The 14,392-nt window shown below is 59.9% G+C and overlaps 1 protein-coding gene across 4 annotated transcripts in view; it reads left to right on the forward strand.

The window, feature by feature from the left end:
• LOC122560638 (heme oxygenase 2-like) overlaps nucleotides 1–13,263 on the forward strand; it is a 31,070-nt gene extending 17,807 nt beyond the window's left edge. For 3 of the 4 annotated variants that reach the window (XM_087997870.1, XM_043711490.2, XM_043711488.2), the window contains exons 2-5: nucleotides 8,471–8,588; nucleotides 10,474–10,965; nucleotides 12,030–12,147; nucleotides 12,508–13,263. In XM_087997870.1, coding sequence (XP_087853996.1) covers nucleotides 8,475–8,588; nucleotides 10,474–10,965; nucleotides 12,030–12,147; nucleotides 12,508–12,623 — 840 coding nt within the window. In that variant the 5' untranslated portion in view covers nucleotides 8,471–8,474 and the 3' untranslated portion in view covers nucleotides 12,624–13,263. Of the gene's footprint in view, nucleotides 1–8,470; nucleotides 8,589–8,650; nucleotides 8,790–10,473; nucleotides 10,966–12,029; nucleotides 12,148–12,507 lie in introns of those variants that run through there. The other variant, XM_043711491.2, reaches the window with a different exon arrangement.
• The last annotated feature ends 1,129 nt before the right edge of the window (nucleotides 13,264–14,392 follow it).

The raw sequence follows: 14,392 nt of genomic DNA on the forward strand, positions 1-14,392 counted from the left end.
CCCCCCTCTCTCTTCCCCCCCCCTCTCTCTTCCCCCCCCCTCTCTCTTCCCCCCCCCTCTCTCTTCCCCCCCCCTCTCTCTTCCCCCCCCCTCTCTCTTCCCCCCCCCTCTCTCTTCCCCCCCCCTCTCTCTTCCCCCCCCCTCTCTCTTCCCCCCCCCTCTCTCTTCCCCCCCCCTCTCTCTTCCCCCCCCCTCTCTCTTCCCCCCCCCCTCTCTCTTCCCCCCCCCCTCTCTCTTCCCCCCCCCTCTCTCTTCCCCCCCCCTCTCTCTTCCCCCCCCCTCTCTCTTCCCCCCCCCTCTCTCTTCCCCCCCCTCTCTCTTCCCCCCCCCTCTCTCTTCCCCCCCCTCTCTCTTCCCCCCCCCTCTCTCTTCCCCCCCCTCTCTCTTCCCCCCCCTCTCTCTTCCCCCCCCTCTCTCTTCCCCCCCCCTCTCTCTTCCCCCCCCTCTCTCTTCCCCCCCCCTCTCTCTTCCCCCCCCTCTCTCTTCCCCCCCCCTCTCTCTTCCCCCCCCCCTCTCTCTTCCCCCCCCCTCTCTCTTCCCCCCCCCTCTCTCTTCCCCCCCCTCTCTCTTCCCCCCCCTCTCTCTTTCCCCCCCTCTCTCTTCCCCCCCCCTCTCTCTTCCCCCCCCCTCTCTCTTCCCCCCCCCTCTCTCTTCCCCCCCCCTCTCTCTTCCCCCCCCCTCTCTCTTCCCCCCCCCTCTCTCTTCCCCCCCCCTCTCTCTTCCCCCCCCCCCTCTCTCTTCCCCCCCCCTCTCTCTTCCCCCCCCCTCTCTCTTCCCCCCCCCCTCTCTCTTCCCCCCCCTCTCTCCCCCCCTCCCCTCTCTCTCCCGACCCCCCCCTCTCTCCCGACCCCCCCCTCTCTCACGACCCCCCCCTCTCTCACGACCCCCCCCTCTCTCTCGACCCCCCCCTCTCTCTCGACCCCCCCCCCCCTCCTCTTCTCGACCCCCTCTTCCCCGACCCGGTCCTCCCTCCCTCTGACCCCCCCTCCGACCCCCCTCCGCCCACATCTTCCCTCCTTGCCCCGTCCTCCTTCCGACTCCCCTCGCCCTTGTCCTCCCTCCGACCCCCCCCCCCCTCGCCCCCGTCCTCCCTCCGACCCCCCCCCTCGCCCCCGTCCTCCCTCCGACCCCCCCCCCTCACCCCCGTCCTCCCTCCGACCCCCCCCCTCGCCCCCGTCCTCCCTCCGTCCTCCCTCCGACCCCCCCCTCGCCCCCGTCCTCCCTCCGTCCTCCCTCCGACTCCCCCCCCTCGCCCCCGTCCTCCCTCCGACTCCCCCCCCCCCCCTCGCCCCCGTCCTCCCTCCGACTCCCCCCTCGCCCCCGTCCTCCCTCCGACCCCCCCCTCGCCCCCGTCCTCCCTCCGACCCCCCCCCTCGCCCCCGTCCTCCCTCCGACTCCCCCCCCCCTCGCCCCCGTCCTCCCTCCGACTCCCCCCCCCTCGCCCCGTCCTCCCTCCGACCCCCCCCTCGCCCCCGTCCTCCCTCCGACCCCCCCCTCGCCCCCGTCCTCCCTCCGTCCTCCCTCCGACCCCCCCCTCGCCCCCGTCCTCCCTCCGTCCTCCCTCCGACCCCCCCCTCGCCCCCGTCCTCCCTCCGACCCCCCCCCCCTTCGCCCCCGTCCTCCCTCCGACCCCCCCCCTCGCCCCCGTCCTCCCTCCGACCCCCCCCCTCGCCCCCGTCCTCCCTCCGACCCCCCCCCTCGCCCCGTCCTCCCTCCGACCCCCCCCCTCGCCCCCGTCCTCCCTCCGTCCTCCCTCCGACCCCCCCCCTCGCCCCCGTCCTCCCTCCGTCCTCCCTCCGACCCCCCCCTCGCCCCCGTCCTCCCTCCGTCCTCCCTCCGACCCCCCCCTCGCCCCCGTCCTCCCTCCGACCCCCCCCCCCTTCGCCCCCGTCCTCCCTCCGACCCCCCCCCCCTCGCCCCCGTCCTCCCTCCGACCCCCCCCCTCGCCCCCGTCCTCCCTCCGACCCCCCCCCTCGCCCCGTCCTCCCTCCGACCCCCCCCCTCGCCCCCGTCCTCCCTCCGACCCCCCCCCTCGCCCCCGTCCTCCCTCCGACCCCCCCCTCGCCCCCGTCCTCCCTCCGTCCTCCCTCCGACCCCCCCCTCGCCCCCGTCCTCCCTCCGTCCTCCCTCCGACCCCCCCCTCGCCCCCGTCCTCCCTCCGTCCTCCCTCCGACCCCCCCCTCGCCCCCGTCCTCCCTCCGACTCCCCCCCCCTCGCCCCCGTCCTCCCTCCGACCCCCCCCTCGCCCCCGTCCTCCCTCCGACCCCCCCCTCGCCCCCGTCCTCCCTCCGACCCCCCCCCCTCGCCCCCGTCCTCCCTCCGACCGCCCCCCCTCGCCCCCGTCCTACCTCCGACCCCCCCCCCTCGCCCCCGTCCTCCCTCCGACCCCCCCCTCGCCCCGTCCTCCCTCCGACCCCCCCCTCGCCCCCGTCCTCCCTCCGACCCCCCCCCTCGCCCCCGTCCTCCCTCCGACCCCCCCCCTCGCCCCCGTCCTCCCTCCGACCCCCCCCTCGCCCCCGTCCTCCCTCCGTCCTCCCTCCGACCCCCCCCTCGCCCCCGTCCTCCCTCCGACTCCCCCCCCTCGCCCCCGTCCTCCCTCCGACTCCCCCCTCGCCCCGTCCTCCCTCCGACCCCCCCCTCGCCCCGTCCTCCCTCCGACCCCCCCCTCGCCCCCGTCCTCCCTCCGACCCCCCCCCTCGCCCCCGTCCTCCCTCCGACCCCCCCCCTCGCCCCCGTCCTCCCTCCGACCCCCCCCCTCGCCCCCGTCCTCCCTCCGACCCCCCCCCTCGCCCCCGTCCTCCCTCCGACCCCCCCCCTCGCCCCCGTCCTCCCTCCGACCCCCCCCCTCGCCCCGGTCCTCCCTCCGACCCCCCCCCTCGCCCCCGTCCTCCCTCCGACCCCCCCCTCGCCCCCGTCCTCCCTCCGACCCCCCCCCTCGCCCCCGTCCTCCCTCCGACCCCCCCCCTCGCCCCCGTCCTCCCTCCGACCCCCCCCCTCGCCCCCGTCCTCCCTCCGACCCCCCCTCGCCCCCGTCCTCCCTCCGTCCTCCCTCCGACTCCCCCCCCTCGCCCCCGTCCTCCCTCCGACTCCCCCCCCTCGCCCCCGTCCTCCCTCCGACTCCCCCCCCTCGCCCCCCTCCTCCCTCCGACCCCCCCCCCTCGCCCCCCTCCTCCCTCCGACCTCGCCCCCCTCCTCCCTCCGACCCCCCCCTCGCCTCCCTCCGACCCCCCCCCTCGCCCCCCTCCTCCCTCCGACCCCCCCCTCGCCCCCCTCCTCCCTCCGACCCCCCCCCTCGCCCCCCTCCTCCCTCCGACCCCCCCCTCGCCCCCGTCCTCCCTCCGACTCCCCCCCTCGCCCCCTTCCTCCCTCCGACTCCCCCCCTCGCCCCCGTCCTCCCTCCGACCCCCCCCTTGCCACCGTCCTCCCTCCGACCCCCCCCTCGCCCCCGTCCTCCCTCCGACTCCCCCCCTCGCCCCCGTCCTCCCCCCGTCCTCCCTCCGTCCTCCCTCCGTCCTCCCTCCGTCCTCCCTCCGTCCTCCCTCCGTCCTCCCTCCGTCCTCCCTCCGACCTCCCTCCGACCTCCCTCCGACCTCCCTCCGACCTCCCTCCGACCTCCCTCCGACCTCCCTCCGACCTCCCTCCGACCTCCCTCCGACCTCCCTCCGACCTCCCTCCGACCTCCCTCCGACCTCCCTCCGACCTCCCTCCGACCTCCCTCCGACCTCCCTCCGTCCTCCCTCCGTCCTCCCTCCGTCCCCCCCCTCGCCCCCGTCCTCCCTCCGACCCCCCCCTCGCCCCCGTCCTCCCTCCGACCCCCCCCTCGCCCCCGTCCTCCCTCCGACCCCCCCCTCGCCCCCGTCCTCCCTCCGACCCCCCCCTCGCCCCCGTCCTCCCTCCGACCCCCCCCTCGCCCCCGTCCTCCCTCCGACCCCCCCCTCGCCCCCGTCCTCCCTCCGACCCCCCCCTCGCCCCCGTCCTCCCTCCGACCCCCCCCTCGCCCCCGTCCTCCCTCCGACCCCCCCCTCGCCCCCGACCTCCCTCCGACCTCCCTCCGACCTCCCTCCGACCTCCCTCCGACCTCCCTCCGACCTCCCTCCGACCTCCCTCCGACCTCCCTCCGACCTCCCTCCGACCTCCCTCCGACCTCCCTCCGACCTCCCTCCGACCTCCCTCCGACCCCCCCCTCGCCCCCGTCCTCCCTCCGACCCCCCCTCGCCCCTCTCCTCCCTCCGACCCCCCCCTCGCCCCTCTCCTCCCTCCGACCCCACCCTCGCCCCTCTCCTCCCTCCGACCCCCCCCTCGCCCCTCTCCTCCCTCCGACCCCCCCCTCGCCCCTCTCCTCCCTCCGACCCCCCCCTCGCCCCTCTCCTCCCTCCGACCCCCCCCTCGCCCCTCTCCTCCCTCCGACCCCCCCCTCGCCCCTCTCCTCCCTCCGACCCCCCCCTCGCCCCTCTCCTCCCTCCGACCCCCCCCTCGCCCCTCTCCTCCCTCCGACCCCCCCCTCGCCCCTCTCCTCCCTCCGACCCCCCCCTCGCCCCCCTCCTCCCTCCGACCCCCCCCTCGCCCCCCTCCTCCCTCCGACCCCCCCCTCGCCCCCCTCCTCCCTCCGACCCCCCCCCTCGCCCCCCTCCTCCCTCCGACCCCCCCCCTCGCCCCCCTCCTCCCTCCGACCCCCCCCCTCGCCCCCCTCCTCCCTCCGACCCCCCCCTCCCCCCCGTCCTCCCTCCGACCCCCCCCTCCCCCCGTCCTCCCTCCGACCCCCCCCTCCCCCCCGTCCTCCCTCCGACCCCCCCCTCCCCCCCGTCCTCCCTCCGACCCCCCCCTCCCCCCCGTCCTCCCTCCGACCCCCCCCTCCCCCCCGTCCTCCCTCCGACCCCCCCCTCCCCCCCGTCCTCCCTCCGACCCCCCCTCCCCCCCGTCCTCCCTCCGACCCCCCCTCGCCCCCGTCCTCCCTCCGACTCCCCCCCTCGCCCCCGTCCACCCTCCGTCCTCCCTCCGTCCTCCCTCCGTCCTCCCTCCGTCCTCCCTCCGTCCTCCCTCCGTCCTCCCTCCGTCCTCCCTCCGTCCTCCCTCCGTCCTCCCTCCGTCCTCCCTCCGTCCTCCCTCCGTCCTCCCTCCGTCCTCCCTCCGTCCTCCCTCCGTCCTCCCTCCGTCCTCCCTCCGTCCTCCCTCCGTCCTCCCTCCGTCCTCCCTCCGTCCTCCCTCCGTCCTCCCTCCGTCCTCCCTCCGTCCTCCCTCCGTCCTCCCTCCGTCCTCCCTCCGTCCTCCCTCCGTCCTCCCTCCGTCCTCCCTCCGTCCTCCCTCCGTCCTCCCTCCGTCCTCCCTCCGTCCTCCCTCCGTCCTCCCTCCGTCCTCCCTCCGTCCTCCCTCCGTCCTCCCTCCGTCCTCCCTCCGTCCTCCCTCCGTCCTCCCTCCGTCCTCCCTCCGTCCTCCCTCCGTCCTCCCTCCGTCCTCCCTCCGTCCTCCCTCCGTCCTCCCTCCGTCCTCCCTCCGTCCTCCCTCCGTCCTCCCTCCGTCCTCCCTCCGTCCTCCCTCCGTCCTCCCTCCGTCCTCCCTCCGTCCTCCCTCCGTCCTCCCTCCGTCCTCCCTCCGTCCTCCCTCCGTCCTCCCTCCGTCCTCCCTCCGTCCTCCCTCCGTCCTCCCTCCGTCCTCCCTCCGTCCTCCCTCCGTCCTCCCTCCGTCCTCCCTCCGTCCTCCCTCCGTCCTCCCTCCGTCCTCCCTCCGTCCTCCCTCCGTCCTCCCTCCGTCCTCCCTCCGTCCTCCCTCCGTCCTCCCTCCGTCCTCCCTCCGTCCTCCCTCCGTCCTCCCTCCGTCCTCCCTCCGTCCTCCCTCCGTCCTCCCTCCGTCCTCCCTCCGTCCTCCCTCCGTCCTCCCTCCGTCCTCCCTCCGTCCTCCCTCCGTCCTCCCTCCGTCCTCCCTCCGTCCTCCCTCCGTCCTCCCTCCGTCCTCCCTCCGTCCTCCCTCCGTCCTCCCTCCGTCCTCCCTCCGTCCTCCCTCCGTCCTCCCTCCGTCCTCCCTCCGTCCTCCCTCCGTCCTCCCTCCGTCCTCCCTCCGTCCTCCCTCCGTCCTCCCTCCGTCCTCCCTCCGTCCTCCCTCCGTCCTCCCTCCGTCCTCCCTCCGTCCTCCCTCCGTCCTCCCTCCGTCCTCCCTCCGTCCTCCCTCCGTCCTCCCTCCGTCCTCCCTCCGTCCTCCCTCCGTCCTCCCTCCGTCCTCCCTCCGTCCTCCCTCCGTCCTCCCTCCGTCCTCCCTCCGTCCTCCCTCCGTCCTCCCTCCGTCCTCCCTCCGTCCTCCCTCCGTCCTCCCTCCGTCCTCCCTCCGTCCTCCCTCCGTCCTCCCTCCGTCCTCCCTCCGTCCTCCCTCCGTCCTCCCTCCGTCCTCCCTCCGTCCTCCCTCCGTCCTCCCTCCGTCCTCCCTCCGTCCTCCCTCCGTCCTCCCTCCGTCCTCCCTCCGTCCTCCCTCCGTCCTCCCTCCGTCCTCCCTCCGTCCTCCCTCCGTCCTCCCTCCGTCCTCCCTCCGTCCTCCCTCCGTCCTCCCTCCGTCCTCCCTCCGTCCTCCCTCCGTCCTCCCTCCGTCCTCCCTCCGTCCTCCCTCCGTCCTCCCTCCGTCCTCCCTCCGTCCTCCCTCCGTCCTCCCTCCGTCCTCCCTCCGTCCTCCCTCCGTCCTCCCTCCGTCCTCCCTCCGTCCTCCCTCCGTCCTCCCTCCGTCCTCCCTCCGTCCTCCCTCCGTCCTCCCTCCGTCCTCCCTCCGTCCTCCCTCCGTCCTCCCTCCGTCCTCCCTCCGTCCTCCCTCCGTCCTCCCTCCGTCCTCCCTCCGTCCTCCCTCCGTCCTCCCTCCGTCCTCCCTCCGTCCTCCCTCCGTCCTCCCTCCGTCCTCCCTCCGTCCTCCCTCCGTCCTCCCTCCGTCCTCCCTCCGTCCTCCCTCCGTCCTCCCTCCGTCCTCCCTCCGTCCTCCCTCCGTCCTCCCTCCGTCCTCCCTCCGTCCTCCCTCCGTCCTCCCTCCGTCCTCCCTCCGTCCTCCCTCCGTCCTCCCTCCGTCCTCCCTCCGTCCTCCCTCCGTCCTCCCTCCGTCCTCCCTCCGTCCTCCCTCCGTCCTCCCTCCGTCCTCCCTCCGTCCTCCCTCCGTCCTCCCTCCGTCCTCCCTCCGTCCTCCCTCCGTCCTCCCTCCGTCCTCCCTCCGTCCTCCCTCCGTCCTCCCTCCGTCCTCCCTCCGTCCTCCCTCCGTCCTCCCTCCGTCCTCCCTCCGTCCTCCCTCCGTCCTCCCTCCGTCCTCCCTCCGTCCTCCCTCCGTCCTCCCTCCGTCCTCCCTCCGTCCTCCCTCCGTCCTCCCTCCGTCCTCCCTCCGTCCTCCCTCCGTCCTCCCTCCGTCCTCCCTCCGTCCTCCCTCCGTCCTCCCTCCGTCCTCCCTCCGTCCTCCCTCCGTCCTCCCTCCGTCCTCCCTCCGTCCTCCCTCCGTCCTCCCTCCCACCCCCCGCTCGCCCCCCTCCTCCCTCCGGCCCCCCTCGCCTCCCTCCGACCCCCCTCCGACCCGCCCCCCGCCCCCCCTCCGACCCTCGTCCATGTGCCCTCTTTGCTCCTTTGTCCTTGTGCCCTCTTTGCCCCCTTATCCGCACCCCCAGTCCCCGTCCCTCCTTCCCCCCCCCCCCCATTGTCTCTTCCGCCCCCTCTCCCCTGTCCTCCCTTTGCCCCACTCTAATGCCCTTTCCCATCACTCAAAACCCCTGTCCCCTTGCCTCACTCCCGTCCTACTTTTTCAAATCCCTCTATGCCCTCTTGCCCCTTCCATTTCTGCAGTCTCTTTCAGTGCTGTACTATAGATATCTGTACTCCCTTCATTTTGGCATCTCGTACATCTTAATTTTGAACAGTCTATCTTTGGTAGTCACATCTTCCAATGTGTAGACCCAGAGATTTGTAATACCTCCATACACATTTTTACTTCTACCACTTTTCTCCTTTATGATGCTCTTTAAAACCCTCCTCTGGCATCTACTTATATGGCTTGGTGTGACAATTTATGTTTTTATGCTTAACAGGGGCAATGGGAGGAAATCTCACCCAGTTTCTGAGGGCAGTGTACTTGATTGTTGCATGTGCATCACCAAGCAACTGATTTTAGGAACAGGAAACTGCTCAAGCAATCAATCCTGTTATGCCTTTCATGGACTGATCTTGGGCAGTTAAACAGAGAGAGCACAAGGAGGACTGGTGTGGCAAAAGACTCAGTGATGATTTTCCAGCGCTTTAATGAACTAATCATGATACCTGATCTAAGAGTGCTTTTTGACCCATAGAACTAATGGCAATTGATTCCATTTACATTATCTTCCAATAGCATAAAAACTCTCTTTCTGTCTCCTCCACCCACATCCCCCTCTGCTGTCGGCTCACTCTTCATTCCTCAACCTCATTCCTTGTTCCCTTCTCGGTTCACTGTTATCTCTAATTATTCTCCTTCCTTCCTGACACTGCAGTCCCATGGACCTTTCTGAGATCCTGAAGGAAGGAACAAAGGAGTCTCATGATCGTGCAGAGAACACTCAATTTGTGAAAGAGTTCCTGAAGGGCAAGATTCGGCGAGAACTGTTTGAGGTGCGACTTATCATGGTCTGTTCTGTTTGTTAGCAGTTAGGTTATCAAGCTTTCCATACAGATTTTTCTGTAGCCAGAGATGTGTAGCAACACGTGATCCAGAAAGGGCAACATGGAACACAATAAGTTTGATGGCACCAGAAATCAATGTGGAGTGGAAGTAGGAAGGAAGGATCCATTGACCTGTGCAGCATTTTGGCAGTAAGTTGTGTGATGACACAAATACAAAATGTTTGGCAAAGCTGAGCTCAGCACATTACCATTTATATGCATCTGTTTTTTTGGCTAGAGAGTGAAAATGCCATGATGTGAACAGGGCCTGTCACAAGTTGGATAAGTTCTTAGGTCCCCTCACTGCTGGTTACTCAACTCCTAATCACTTGGACCTGCTGCTGCAGGTCATTCTGACTTTGCCATGAAGATTTGTGTTGAATCCACTTGGGATGAAGGAGTTGACATTTGTTCTTGGGGTTTAAGATTTTAATCTCATTTCCCAACCAGGAAAGGCTGTTTAAAGATTCCTTCTCGGTTTAGCTGTCCAATATTTAAGCAGTTGGAATGTTTGCTTGTTGTTTGACTTTCCCTTGATTTCCAAGTAACTAAAAAGATCTCAGTATAACACAGAGCTACAGATTAAGAGACAGTTTTTAACCTCTGTCCTAAATAGGTACTGCTCTTGTCTCAGATTTCAAAGTTGTGTATTTAAGTCGCATTCCATGACTTCACCATATAACTCAAGGTTGACAGTCTTTAGTCGTATTGACAGAGAGCTGCATCATCTGAGAGTCAATGCTAAGGCGGTGCTGTCCTGCTAGGTGGTTGTTACATAGTCTCTGAGTGCCATAAAGACAAAATATATGATTATGATCACATTATTGTGAGATCTTGTTATACACAAATGGATGCATTTCTTCCTTCAAAAATATTCCCTCGTCCATAAACTGCTTTGGGATGTCCTGAGATCAGACAAGATGCTATAAAAATGCTAGGCTTCATAGTAACTTCATGTCTTAGGTTGTCCCTGTTTCAACTGTTTAGCTTTAATGTTGTGTATGTAATGGGGTTAGTATATGCACTTAGCATCAGGGTCTTCACATTGAGCAGGCACCCTGTGACCTGATGCTATTTTGGCACAGCCGCTCCTGCATACCATCTTTCCTTCTATTCGCCAAGGCCTTTCCCATTTGCTGTTTGCCCCTTAATGCTCCCAATTGTAACTCCTCTTGCTCCCTCCTTTAATTTCTCCCTCTCTCAAAGCCTTGAAGCATTTCAAAGAGTTAGCATATTTATTTTACCTTTTAAACTAAAATGAATTTTTAAAAATGTGTACAGTATTTAAACAACAGGGTATAATTTTTTTTCTGAAAAGGTCCTACAGCAATTAACTGAAGTTTTTACAATAGTTCTATGAGAAAAGATGATTCCATCAGTATTGTTTAATTGAAGTTGTGCTTTTCAATAACACAAATACAATGTTAAGCAAGGGATCACTTTCTTGAGGATTAGGGCAGACGTTTGTGATTGCCCACTGTTTGGTTGTCCAAGTATGGTTTGATTCTGTTATAGTTGGACATTGATTAGCTTGGAGGCTGATAGGAAGGACAAGACTGGGTCTTAACACTGGGGAACAGATTGGATCTTAACACACTGGGATTGAGAATCAATCAGATTCCATCTGTTTTTGTTGGCTGGTGACTCCATTGATGAAATGATAGAGGCAGAATCATAGAAATGTGAATGCTAGGATTGCATATAAATGTTCACTCATGTTGAGATGCTGGGGCATATTGGGTGCATGGGAGGTGGGAGATGTTGCAGATCAGCAAAACTAACTTTGAGATTTGATCCTGAGCTGTTTCTCTATTGCTGCTATCTTGTGTTACAGTTGGCTACAGTTGCCCTCTACTTCACCTACTCTGCTCTGGAGGAAGAAATGGATAAAAATGCAGAACATCCTGGCTTTGCTCCCCTTTATTTCCCGCTTGAACTGCACCGCAAGGATGCTCTGGCCGAGGACCTAGAATACTTCTATGGGAAAGACTGGCAGGACCAGATCAAGTGTTCAGAGGCCACAGCAAGCTATGTAGAGCGGATCCATCATGTTGGGAAGCATGAGCCTGAGCTGTTGGTGGCACATGCCTACACACGCTACATGGGTGACCTGTCAGGAGGTCAGGTGTTGAAAAAAGTGGCACAGAGAGCACTGCGCTTGCCCAGCACTGGAGAGGGTGTGCAGTTCTACACTTTCGACAACATTTCCAATCCTGCTCGATTCAAGGAGCTGTATCGATCCCGGTTGAACACTTTGGAGACGACTAGGGAAATCAGGGAGAAGATTGTGGAGGAGGCCAACCGAGCCTTTCGCTTCAACATGGAGGTGAGCATTACTGAGGAGTGTTAACTAGGTGGAGTACAATTCCCACTTCGTGTTCTGCAGCTTCCAGACAGTTGTCATATGATGCACCCTGACAGGGAAGAGAGATCCAGCAAGCGTTCACCAAATGAAGCTATGTGAATGAGACACTGTGTCATAATACACAGCAAAACAGGAACAGAAAATCACAGAAATAGTTTGGGTTACAACCTTTTATTGGATTATTCCCTACTTTTTAAGTGTCTCTTGGTAAAAATACATTGCCCACTTTTCTTGCATGTTGTATGTTTTCTGCTTTGGTAATGATTTTTAGTGTTTTTATTTTATCTCTTGTTGAAACAGCTGATATCCAAGACCCACGTTCATTGATCTACATTGGCTCCAGGTTAAGCAACAACTCGATTTTTAAAAAAAAAAATTATTGATGTTTTCAAAACTTTCCATGACCTCACCAATCACCTAACACTCTCGCTCTGTAATCTCTTCCAGCCCCATAATCCTCTTGAAATATCCACATTCCCCTACTCCTGGCCCCTTCAACATCTCTAATTTTAGTTGCTCCACTCTTGGTGGTTGTGCCTTCACTTAATTGGGCTCCACACTCTGGGGTTTCTCTTCTGAGTGCTCTCCATCTTTCTTATGTTTCTCTCTTCCTTTCCTTGTAACTTGCTTTTAATTAAGCCTTGTCACTTGTTCCCACATGGAGCTCAGCTAGTTTTTTTTTAAAAGAAAATACTTAGGTGCAGCATCCTGGGAAATTAAGCCACTCATTCAACGCAAGTTGAATACAGACATCTCCCTCTTGCATACTAAGGGGGAAAAGATCACTAACATGTACCATTAGACAATTCTACGTGCTATACTTATACAGTGAGCAGACTGGTTTACTGGAACTACTTGCAGCCATAAGAATGAAGAGCCTGTGTTATGTTGAGTAAACCCATGATGATTCTTCCACAGTAATCAATGCTATAACCCTACCTGTCTGTGTCTGCTAATGATTGATTGATTGTGCCAGTTAGTTACTGATCCACTTTAATCTTTGCACTCATCTCAAATTTCCACAGGTCTTTGAAGAATTGGATAAGTTTGGAAAAACCCTGGGGGAAGTTGTGCAGGAATCTGGGGTCCCGCTCCATGATGGAAAAGGCGATGTCCGGAAGTGCCCATTCTATGCTGCAAAAGGTACGCTGGCTTATCCATCCTTTGGGAAATGTAACTGGGGAGAATGGAGATCCCAGACTTGAATCAGAGGAAATCAACCTAATTAGAGGCAATGTAGATGTTCCCATGTTGTCAGTCTCTTGCATGTGGAAATGACAGGATAACTGGAATCTAGCCTCCAATGGAAGTAGTTTCTCTGCTTGAGGCTGGACTAGTCTATGCCAAAGGACCAACTTAAAACTGTAGGCATCGAAGGTGGGACAGCCAACAAGTGTTGATGTGACCTGCATTGGGCAATGTGTAGGTCTGTACTTCTATAGTGTAATTAATTGTAGGACATGGTATTCTTCTTTATTAATTCTTATTTTTCTCTCATTCCAGGTGATGGTGAAATGGGGTGTCCACTGCAGTCTATTATGGCTGTGGTGCAGAGCTGTCCTTTCCAGGTGGTAATAGCTGCTTTACTGGCACTTTCTGCTGGTTGGTATCTGCTGTGAGGTTTACAGCCATTAACATGGACTGTCCAACAAAAGTGATGTAAACCTCTCCCATTTGAGACACCCTATCTTTCCTGATTGAAATACAGTTGAGTTCTAGCAGGCCTAGCCATGAGTCCAGAGACTCAACATCTATCCAATTCCTCTACTTTTGCAGCATATGACCTTGGACATAAGCTCATTAACTCGGCTCAATGTTTTGCTGACTGTTTAATTATTGTTCAGGTATGAACCACTGTACAATGGCACTGCTGGAGCAAATGTAAATATAGTTGGCTGGAAATGCAGAATCACACCTCTGATAACCTTCTTGAATTGTTCACTGTGGTCCTCATTATCACTTCTAACATGTGTTTTCAGAGAAAGTAATATTTGCTCATTTATTTTGAATGAACACAGCTGACTTACAAACCTCAGACAGATAACGTTCCATTACGAACCTCAGAACAGTGACTTCAACAAGATGGAGAATTGTTGGGAAACTCCACATCTCTAGCTCAGCAGTCACCTTGCTGTGAATCCAGGCCCTGACTCATTTCCTAGATATTGCCTGGTTGGGATGCAATTAAATGTAATATAAAATTTCACTAAGACTGTGCCATTGTATTTATGCACTTGATTATTAAATGTTATAACAAGTCACTGGCTAAATTTCCTTATTTATACTAAATGCACTTCACATAGAAATTACAGCATATGTAATGCCGCTCAACCTCGGCTCCAGTAATTAGTGGACTCTCCTCACCATATCATTTCTATTTCTTTGTTCCATCTGTTTATCTAGCTTTCCCTTAAATGTGTCTCTATTTACCTATTCCACATTCTCTACAGTTTCATTGAAACTACAGGCGTAGTGAAGATAGCTGCTATTTCATTGTGTTCCATAGAGCAGCTAAGATTCTAAATTAATGTTCACTATCAAAAGGAAACTTAGAGGACTATGACACTAGATGTCAAAACATCAACCAATTAACATGTGGATTTCAACCCATAACTACTCACTCAAATTCCTAGAGAACTTCCACCATGATAGTTTTTCCATAATACTGTCCCTTCGCTATCCACTTGACAGGAAGAGACAGGCTTTTCAATTTCTGGTAATTCTATTTATAAAACTGTATGTAGGAACAAAAATTGTTGATGCAGTAAGAAATATTTAGACTTTTTTACCATCCTGGTAGTTGTATGAAGTGATAGTGGAATTGTTATGTTATCCTTCACCTCAGATATGAAGTGAGCAAAGTCCCAGAAGAGAATTATGGAATCACAAGTCTGAAGTCAACAAAGTTAGTTGTCAAATTCCATACTTATTTTTCAAACAAATATACTGCATTTGAATTATTTAATAAAGACTGCCTCTATTATCACACTAATGAAGCAGACACTGCAGTGTTGAACACTTTGCTTGGCATAAACTCTTTATCAAACCTTTATGATATTAAATTCTTGTACGGTCACCCTGAACCCTTCAGAGTTTGTCACTTCACTACATATGACAAAAACTTGATCAGCTGTGATTCTACACTGCTTCCCAGGACAACAGCTGTTCGTTTCTTGGCAGAACTCCCAGTGGAATATGAGTAACTAATCTCATTCCAAAGGAGAATGACTGAAATCTGCATGATTAGAATATTTCACTGTTTTGCTTTGTTACAGCACCTAATGTTTTTTGGGGGAGAGGTGAGGGTAGGAAAGGAGGAGGAAGATGACGACTTCACAAAGACTAATGGATCTGGAGTTAGTTTGGATTACCACATCCTAAGATGCAC

This window comes from Chiloscyllium plagiosum, unplaced genomic scaffold (genome assembly GCF_037043375.1).
Source record: "Chiloscyllium plagiosum isolate Xiang-an unplaced genomic scaffold, Cpla_swu_hap1 HiC_scaffold_20, whole genome shotgun sequence".
Taxonomy (NCBI): domain Eukaryota; kingdom Metazoa; phylum Chordata; class Chondrichthyes; order Orectolobiformes; family Hemiscylliidae; genus Chiloscyllium; species Chiloscyllium plagiosum.